Source organism: Equus quagga, chromosome 13, assembly GCF_021613505.1.
Source record: "Equus quagga isolate Etosha38 chromosome 13, UCLA_HA_Equagga_1.0, whole genome shotgun sequence".
Lineage (NCBI taxonomy): Eukaryota > Metazoa > Chordata > Mammalia > Perissodactyla > Equidae > Equus > Equus quagga.
The window spans coordinates 32,654,933-32,665,187 of NC_060279.1; the positions used below are offsets into that span (position 1 = coordinate 32,654,933).

Sequence of the window (10,255 nt, forward strand, 5' to 3'; positions counted from 1 at the left end):
CCCTCCCCCACGCCCGCGGCGGCGGCGGCGGCGGCGGCGGCGGCTGGAGCCCGGATGCGGCGCCGGGAGACAGGCCCGGGAGCGCGGCGCGGATGGATCCAACATGGCGGCGCCAAGCCTGAGCCGAGAGTGAGGCGGCGGGGCGGCCGGAGTGGGGAGGGGGAGTCGAGCGGGACGGGGCGGGGCCGGGCGGGGCCGCAAAGGGCTTGGGGAAGGAAAGTGGAGGGGGAGGCGGTGGCGACGTCCAGCTTGAAAACCTCAGGAGAGGGAGGTGACGGGACGCTGCGAGGTGGGGGAGGGGAGCGGCCGAGGGGGGCGTGCGGGGGAGGTGGCAACTGTGGCAGAGGGCAGGGGTCGAGGCGGGGGAGGGGACGTGGGGAGGGGCGTAAACAAGGGCCAAGGCTGGGCCGGGCTGGGGGTATTAGAGAGGCCGAGTTGGGGAGTGGGGCTGCCATCCCGCCGGGTTGAGGGGGCTTAGGAGCGGGAGGGAGAGGCTGAGCGTGAGAAGGGGAAGGGGCTGGTGGCTTGTCGTTGGGAGGAGGACTGGACTCTGAGGGGTGTTGGGAAGAGGTGAGAATTGGACTGAAGACGTTTGGGGGGAGGTTTTGAAAGTGTTAAATTTGAGGTGGGAGGGGGAAGGGCCTAGGGGAGATATTTGGGTGAAAAAGGAGAGAACGGAGGTTTGGGGAATGGAGAGCCTGTCGGTGTGACGAGGTAATGGAGAAAGTGAGAGACTAGGAGGAAAGTTTGGGAGGAAGGGGAATGGGATGGGAGATAGGACAGTGGAGCTGCACGGGTGATAGAGGTTCGGGGGTTTCCTTTTCCCCTGTGGAAAGGAAGAGAGAGCAGAGTTAAGCAGCATCAGTTGCAGCCAATTCCAATTGCCAGGCCTTTAGCTTTTAATAGGGTGGGAAGGGCAGAAGGGAATGGTCATGTGGGTTTGGAGAATTGGGGTTGGATGAGAGTTCAACTGGATTTGCCTTCCAAAGGCTCTCTAGCTTACTGCTCTCTTGTTTTTCCTGGTTACGAGAGGAAGGGAAAATGGGGAAGCTGGTGTCGCTGCCAGTGTGTGGAAGGACTTTTGTAGTTTTTAGCAATTAGCAATGCAAGAGTGAGGAAACAGCCATGCTATGTTGAAGCCCTATATACTAAGGTTGAGACTCTGGAAGCCTGAGAAAAGGAAAACAGGATGGCATCTAGGCAGCCAGGCTAATTAAATGAGTACTTTAGTTTCCAGACCGTTCTTTTGCTGCTTAAGTGCTGGGAGGGAGGGATCAGTATTCTTATACAGAAAACATTCCCTGGTGAAATGTAGATATATGAGTGGATGCTGCCCTCGTGGATATTTTGTTCTGACTGTGTGCTAGGTAAGGGAAAGGGGCGAAGGTGGAATTTGGAGGATGGTTCTGGTCTGAAAAGGAAAACAGTGAAAAGTGTCTCCTTTGGCTGTAACCACTTTCCTCCCACTTCTTCCTAAAGATGAAAGTCAAGGTTAATATTGTAACAAAATAGGTGAGTCTCATGAGAAATTGAGGAGTCAGGTGAGAAGTTGTCAGAGGATACTTGGTTTCCCACAAGTTGTTGAATTGGGGGCCTTTCGTGGTACCAGCCATTGAGGCTGGAAATTCTCAGAGTTGGTATTGTCTTGTGAATTGCCGAGTAGAGAGTTAGGGAAGCTTGGGCTTTGTTGGGGCGAGTTACCTCATTTAGCCTGGAGTGGATTATTTCAATCGAAATGGCTTTAGGCTTGTTTGTATTTTTGCAACTGAGATTGACTAACTCTTTGGGCCTGTGAGGTTTCAAAATAAAGCTTGAAAATTGACTCTCTTTTCCCCCTTGTTTGTTTTTGTTTTGCTGCTGGCTCTGAACCTTGTGCTAGGAAGAGACCTGGGAAATTAACTTTCTTGCAGAGGTAAGTCTGGAACTTTTTATTGTTTTCAAACAATGGCAGGGAATGGAAATGGCATGAGAAATGTATGGTGGGTCAGCTCAGTAATGGGGTAGATGCCAGGGAAAATGAGTTTCACCCACCCAACTGAGTACGTAAGATCTGTTGCTTGCAGTCACTGTCTCTTTGGGTAACTAGAGATTGGTGGGAGGGAAAGGAGAGCAAAAATTAGGTGTTTTGGGACAGGCCCCCAGCTTTGTTTTGTTATTATCTAGTCGTCTTGGTTAGCTCTGAGAGAAACATTTTTTTAAACATGTGCAACATTGTACTCTAGTACAGTGTCTACTAAATATTGCCCTTGGAGGGTTGCTGAGGCACCTTCCACGGGAGGGCTTTTCCTCTAGCTTATTCTTGCTTTTAGTTGTTCAGGGTTCCTGGAATCTTCCTTTTGAAAATACTATGTAATTCTGACTTTTCAGGTATTTAGTTACATTTTCCTCTCCCACCAGCGAGAAAGCTCTTTATGTGCTCTTAGCCATGTTTAAGTTTTCCACGTCGTTTCCAATTCAAGTTTCAAGACATCACTCTTTTTAGTTCTTCCACTGACTTTCCTCTCTAAGAGCTTCTGAGAGAGTCAGATACTTCTGGTTCTGTGAAAATACAAATATCATCCCTGTTGGGAGGAAACTAGACTATCCTTTTCATTTCAAGTTATCACTCTTTATTATTTCTTCCACAGGACTTTCCTCTCAGGGCTTCCAAAAGAGTCAAATACCTCAAAAAATACAGATATCATCCCTGATTGGGGTCAGACTAGATTTTGCTTGGAAATAGAAACCTAATAGAGAACGACCAATCAAGAGGAAATCCTGTAGATACATATGGACTGTCCATTGGCCCTTGACTTGTCTTGGAGCTCCCTAAAGAAAACAAACGAACTACAACTCTAGGAGATGCTGCAATTCATCAGAATAAAGAATTATTCTTGGGAAACGTAGGGGGGAACCCATGTTTTAGGATCTCAAATGGACTCAAACCAGCTAGCGGGATCAGGACTCTTGTTTACTGGAGTGTTTGTCTCTTGGTATCTGGCAATATTTCAGACACCAAGACTCAAGAGTTCTTTCTAATCTTCTGTATAGAGGGGGTCCATTCTTCTCACTACTCTGATACCTTTCATCTAGGATCACTGTATAATTTAAGCTGAGTTCCCTTGCTTCACTGCTGCAGAAAGCTGAGTATATTTTAGTTTCAGAGGAAGTTGGCCATGTTCTTTTAATGCTGAAGTTCAATAGATTCTTGGAACCCCCATCTGGGTTGCTGAGTGAGTAAACTCACCATCCTACATGAGAATTATGTGGAGAGGGCTGCTTATTAGCCTATATGCCAGCCTCCTCACATTTCTCCCAAGGACATGGACTTGGGAAACTTAAACCTCTTCAATGAATAAGTAGTATAAGTCTGATTAGCAGCCTAACAAGGGAGGGTCTGCTAGCAGTCTAGTTTCAAGACTTTAGAGATGGCTGGTGAGGGTTAAGTCCAGGATCCTTTTTGTCTGTCTTGCAGAGAATGGTATTTCTCTTATCTTCACAGAGATCCAGATTGAAGTAGGTCAAATTAGACCTCCTGGGATGGGGTAGAAGGGAGTGTAGGCCTACCACCTGCTGTTCACCTGAATGGCAACAGCAGGTGATAGAAAAGCCAAGGTTGGAGTGGGATGGAACTCCTTAGTGCTGGTTGGACTTAGAGGTTAAATGAGCCTCTGTCTGACTAGCTTTTCTTTTCTTCTGGAATATTGTTTGATAGTTTGGGTCGGAGGGAACAAATGGCTTCCTACTCCAGATATAGGGTAGAAAGTGACAATGTTGTCTCTATTCCTTTTGACCTTTCATCATGCTCCATGTAGAATAGAGTTTCTCATCCTTAGCATTATTGACATTTTGGGCTGGATAATTTTTTGTTGTGGGGGACTGTCTGTGTGTGATAGGATGTGTAGAGCAGCATCCATGGCTTCTACTCACTGTATGCCAGTAGCACTCCCCCTTACCCCCCTAGTCATGACAACCTAAAATGTCTCCAGACATTGTAAATGTCCCCTGGGGGACAAAGTTGCCCCTCGTTGAGAACCACTGACCTAGAAGCTCTGATAATTCCTGGCACCTTGAATGATCCAGCCTGGGAATCTAGGACTTAAAAGTGGCCTTTTTTTTCTCCTTCAAATGTAGGGAGTTAACCCTGAGAGGATTGAGGTCTATTGTAGAATTGCATCTGTTGATGAATAATTAGGACCATAGTGCTTTCCTGTGCTCTGCCTCATTTTCTAGTGGTCAGGTCTGTGAGGACAATATTTCTTCATTTCCTGGGCTTTATAGTCAGTACACTTTGAATTGAGGAGCTCTGGAGCAACCTGCTCTTCTGATTGGTTTAATTTGAAATCTGCCCATCTGCTTTTTCTGGGATCCTCATAATCAACAGCTGGCCAAAGGGAACAGGTGGGATAGGAAACAAGGAGAAGTTGTAGGGGTTGTAAGGAGGCTCAGTTTTCTCGTGTTGCTGGGTATGAGCAAGAAGGTATTTTCCTTCAGTCCCCTCTATTTGTACCCAGGGACTGTAGCAGGTGAAACAAGAAAGGAAGAGACGAGGAAAACTAGTCAATAGTTGAATAGCTATTTTCCCAGCTGTTTTCCATGCTTTGGGTGGGGCATTTGGGCTCTCTAACTAGATATGGGCTATATTTCCTGTCCACATATCAGAACCCATGGTATGGGGCTAAGTGATTCCAGGGTGGACCTCCCCTTAAGGCTACAAATCTCTCAGTGCTTCTATTTTAGGATTACTGAGGAAGAGAGGACCAGGTCCTACTTGCTCTTCAGTTTTCTGAGACCCCATCAGCTTTGTTCTTCTGAAGTAGCTTATCATTTTATTCCCTTTCTTAAGCTAGCCTCAGTTTCTTGGTGTATAAAATGGACAGAACAACCTGTCTCATTGTTGAGTAGGGTACTGTGGTACGGCACAGTGTAGGGGAGGCTATAGCTTGCTAGAATACAGTCATACGTCACTTAACAATAAGGATATGTTCTGAGAAATGGGTCATTAGGCGATTTTGTCATTGTGTGAACATCATAGGGTATACTTACATGAACCTAATGGTATAGCCTACTACCCACCAAGGCTATCTGGTACTAATCTTATGGGACCACCATTGCACGTGTGGTACATCATTGACCAAAATGTCATTATGTGGTGCATGACTGTATATGCATGGTAACTGAGTTGCAGGTATCTATTTTTAATGGGGTCCTCTCATTCTTGCACATATGTGAGTTAATTAAAGTATTGCTTGGACATTAAGTTCAGTTCGACAATATGTTGCTCCTACTATGTGCCAGCCTCTATCCATTGCTAGGCACTAGAGATATAAAGATGAATATGACTTAGTCCTTCTACATGAGTTGCTTAAGATCTAATGGGATAATAAATACAGAAATGATTTTAGTACACTTTGATAAATGATTTAAAGGGAAATATGCACAGTGTTCCATAGGCGCACAGAAGAGGACTACTTATCCCAGCATGGGGGTGTAGAGAATGAATTTGAAGATGGCATCTGAGCTGACTCTTAAAGGATGAGTAGGAGTTAGCCATCTGAAAAAGGGTGGTGATGGGGGTGCGCAACAGAGAAGGGAGAGGGGCATTCAGGCAAAGGAAGTAGCCTGAAGAAAGGTATAGAGAAATGAATTGCATGATGTATGTGAATGATAAACAAACTCATAAGGTTAGAGAATAAAAAGTGGGTTATGAGGTTGAAAGGTAGGCGGGAACCCAATCTTGGGATATTTGGTGTGTTGTGTAAGGAGTTTGGAGTGTTCTTATAGGTCTTAAGCAGAAAAGTGATGTGATCAGTTGTGCATTTTAGATAGCTAATTCAGCTGAATGTGGGGGATGGCTTTAGGTGGGCTAAGATTGGTGGTAAGGAGAGCCCTTAAAGAGGCTGTTGTAATAGACCAGGTGAGAGATTATTGGGATCTGAACCGTGGCAGTGGAGATGGAAAGGTGAGGCAGTTTAAGGGATATTTAGAAGTAGCATCAACAGGAATTTATAATTGATTGGGTGATTGGAGATTGTGGTCAGAGGGTAGAGCAGTATTGGGTGGTACTCTCTGGCAGGGCAGTAAGTATTAGTGACTATTTGTTAGTGCTGTCGAGTTGATTGAAACTCCTAGCGATCCTGTGTACAGCAGAGCAGAACTCTGCCTAGTCTTTTTGTGCTGCCCTCTCACCTTCTGGCGCTATGTCAGACAAATCTCCACTGCTATTCATAGGGCTTTCATGGCCAGTTGTTTTGGAAGTGGGTGGCCAGGTCCTTCCTCCTAGGCTGTCTTAGTCTGGAAGCTTCGCTGAAACCTGTCCACCATGGGTGATCCTGCTGGTATTTGAAATACCAGTGGCATAGCTTTCAGCATCAGAGCAACACGCAGCCGCCACAGTATGACAGCTGACAGACGGGAGGTTTGGTTCCCTAACTGGGAAATGAACCAGGGCCACAGCAGTGAGAGTGCTAAATCTTAACCACTAAACCACCAGGACTGGCTAGTATAAGTGACTAGAGTGGAGGTGAAAGTTGTTGGACTTCAGGATTGGATAGTGGCTGGGTCATTGATACTACCCAGGATGATGGAGGAACTTTGTGAATCAAGTGCCAAGTTATATAATGAATGTAGGGCTATGATTGGTCATGGACAGAATATTGGTAAATGACAACCATGAGGAAAGATTAGAAGGTGGTATATCCAAATGGTGTATGAACATCAAGGGTGTACAAGTCACATAGGAGGATTACAAGCATGCTCAGTGGAGGAGCTTAATAATATCTGATTTAAATCTATGAGTTTCGGTGAATATTATTAACCTTCTGAGTAGTTACGCTTCTGGACTTGGTTGGATTATAGGAAAAATGAGGATAGGCTTGTGGAGGGATGGGTCTGGCTTGCAGAGGTCAAGGATGCTTCTCTCTTTGAAATATCTTTCACCACCATTTATATAAGGTTTACAAAGTAATTTCACATGTATTTTCTCATTGGATTTTTAAGTCTGAGTAGTAGTTTGTTTCATTCCTGATGAGGGCAGTGAAACTTTGAAGTTAAGTGACTTATGGTCACACAGCTACACAGCTTGTTAATGATACAGACAAAATTGAAACTAGTTCTAATCCTAAAGATTTTCACTTTCCCTACTATCAGTCTCTAAGTTCACTTTCTGCAGCTTTCATATTAGAAGAGTGAATTCTCTACTATTCAAGTTTGCCTACATTTAAGAGGTGAACTGGTTGGGGAAAGCACAGTTCTCAAAAGCAGTGTTTCAGGGGCAGGAGGAACAACTGAGGTAATATCTAACAGCACTTTCTGCTGAGTATATAGCACTAAAATTGCATTATAACATCCTCACTTAGGGAAAGTGACTATATTTCTGCAGTAGGGTCTGGACTTAGAGCAGCATCTGCTGGGTATGGAGAGCTCTAGGCTTTTTTAAATGAACACTTTTTAAAATTTAATAAATACTTATTAAGCACTACACTGCCCGGGCATTGTGTTGGGCACTGGGAATACAGGAATGAACAAGACCACTTCTTGCCATTTAGTGGCTCAAAGGTTCTTGCCTTGTCCTTACAGTATAGTGAGGATTGCAGCTGCTGAGCAGGGATTCTGGAAAGCAGTGTGTACCTGAGCCCCCAGCATGGCGGGCCTAAAGCGGCGGGCAAGCCAGGTGTGGCCAGAAGAGCATGGTGAGCAGGAGCATGGGCTATATAGCCTGCACCGCATGTTTGACATCGTGGGCACCCACCTGACACACAGAGATGTGCGCGTTCTTTCCTTCCTCTTTGTTGATGTCATTGATGACCACGAGCGTGGCCTCATCCGAAATGGACGTGACTTCTTACTGGCACTGGAGCGCCAGGGCCGCTGTGATGAGAGTAACTTCCGCCAGGTGCTGCAGCTGCTGCGCATCATTACTCGCCATGACCTGCTGCCCTACGTCACCCTCAAGAGGAGACGGGCTGGTGAGGGTGCATTGGGGGCTGGGGACACAGGAATCAGGGAAGAGTTGTGGGAAGCCAGGAGTGAGCAGCATAGGAGTCCAAGCGGGAAGAGACCTTGATTCTGGGGAGTACCTAGGAGAATAAGTTATGAGGCCCCTTGGATGGTTGGACTAGAAGAAGGGAGGGGTATATCTTTTCTTGAATGACGCCCTTTTCCCCTACAGTGTGCCCTGATCTTGTAGACAAGTATCTGGAGGAGACATCAATTCGCTATGTGACCCCCAGAGCCCTCAGTGATCCAGAACCGAGGCCTCCCCAACCCCCTAAAACAGGTGAGAAGACATTAACTCCTCCTAATTTCCATAATCAAGAAAGAGGACACTGAACCCATCATATTCCCAGCTTTGCCAGCTTAAATGAAAGGACACCATCCCACCATATCTAACCTCATAAAAATTAGGTGAGGTGTTAATGCTTCACCTAGATCCTGTAATTGTTCCCACGTTGTGTCTTCCTTTAGGTCACATTATTGCTGTTGCTTTTAATGCTAAGTCTAAATGATTCCTCCTCATTCCAAGAGCAGTGTTTGAATTTCTGCATTTACCCTACTACATCTTCTCCCCTTGTACCCTCTGGTCAGTGCCTCCCCACTATCCTGTGGTGTGCTGCCCCACTTCGGGCCCTCAGATGTGTAGCAAGCGGCCAGCTCGAGGGAGAGCCACACTTGGGAGCCAGCGAAAACGCCGGAAGTCAGTGACACCAGATCCCAAGGAAAAGCAGACATGTGGTGAGGAAGTTCAGAGGTACCAGAGGTGGAGTAGACTTGAGGGGAAATAGAAAGAACTGCTAGGATACTGGGCAGTTTATGCTATTTAGTGCAAGGTTCACTTTGATTGCTATTTGCAAAGTGAGGTTGAATGGTTTAGTCTCTGGGGCTAGAATTCCTCTATCTTTGTGGCAGAGTACATTTCAACTCTTTGTTAGTTAATACTAGATCAGAAGAATGCTGTTATGACATCCTTATGGGAGGATGAACCAAGTCATGATAAAGTATAAAAATGAACTTCTGTGCCTGCTAATTGAGAAAACAACTGCTAGAAGCAAGGTGCTGTTTGTGAGTGATGGGAATAATCTGACCTGGGCGTGGCCCAGTTAAGGGAACCTGCTGCATTCAGGCAAGGATTTCAGAGGTACATAGAAAAGAACTAGTCCTGGGGAAGAGGTAGAAAAGGGGTCAGGTGATGTTCCTGACTTTGCTACTCTGCTGTTCAACCTTTCAAACTTGGATTGTAAACTCACCCCTCACTGCAACCTCCCTACATATCTTCTGTTCCCCACAGACATCAGACTGCGGGTTCGGGCTGAATACTGCCAGCACGAGACTGCTCTGCAGGGCAATGTCTTCTCTAACAAGCAGGACCCCCTTGAGCGCCAGTTTGAGCGCTTTAACCAGGCCAACACCATCCTCAAGTCCCGGGACCTGGGCTCCATCATCTGTGACATCAAGTTCTCTGAGCTCACCTACCTCGACGCATTCTGGCGCGACTACATCAATGGCTCATTACTAGAGGCACTTAAAGGTGTCTTCATCACAGACTCCCTCAAGCAGGCTGTGGGCCATGAAGCCATCAAGCTGCTGGTGAATGTGGACGAGGAGGACTATGAGCTGGGCCGACAGAAACTCCTGAGGAACTTGATGCTGCAAGCATTGCCCTGACCTTTTCCCCTTCTCACTTCTCTGGGGACTGTTCCCACCATCCACCTCTGGAGCTTACATACTGTTCTGGGGTTTATTCTCTACCCTTCCAACCAATCACACCCTGCCTTTTTTTTTTTTTTTTTAAAAGGAAAAGACAAAGGAAAATGGAAGTGGTGTTCCCCACCCCTCCCTGCACCCATGTGCCTGGGCTTCCCCTTTGTTCCCCCTTTCCACTTACCCCCCTAATGTGTGTCTCTACAGCCACCTTGCCACTGAGCCGTAAGACAAATGTATAGGGAGAAGCAAAGTCTATAGAACATAGTCTTTGTAAGGGATTGAAGTGAACACTGCTTTTGGGTGCACTGAGGGGTTATCAGTACTTCTGGCTTTATGAGGGCTCTTAAATTTTGTCTGAAAAACCAAAGGGCTGTGAGTAAGGGAGCTGTGTGGAAGGTGGGACTCTGAAATGTATTTTGGAATTTAATCACCACCCTCTCCCAAATTATAGAATTTTTAAAAAACAAAGAAGCTGTGGCCCTTTCCACTCTCTCCTGGCCTCTGGTGCTGCTCCTCTCTGCCTTGTTTCCTCCATTCCATGGCTTGAAACCTCTGCCTGGTGTAGCTCCTTCTC

General features: G+C 46.3%; 1 protein-coding gene across 2 annotated transcripts; it reads left to right on the plus strand.

Moving 5' to 3' along the window:
* DEDD (death effector domain containing) lies at positions 1-9,767 on the plus strand. 2 transcript variants are annotated; one of them, XM_046683717.1, is made up of 6 exons: positions 1-129; positions 1,880-1,912; positions 7,558-7,946; positions 8,150-8,257; positions 8,566-8,712; positions 9,266-9,767. In XM_046683717.1, exons 3-6 carry the CDS (start codon positions 7,622-7,624, stop codon positions 9,640-9,642), a joined length of 957 nt encoding a protein of 318 aa, XP_046539673.1. In that variant the 5' UTR covers positions 1-129; positions 1,880-1,912; positions 7,558-7,621; the 3' UTR covers positions 9,643-9,767. The 2 variants fall into 2 exon arrangements, with proteins under 2 accessions (XP_046539673.1, XP_046539674.1); XM_046683718.1 differs by lacking the exon at positions 1-129 and adding an exon at positions 231-289.
* The last annotated feature ends 488 nt before the right edge of the window (positions 9,768-10,255 follow it).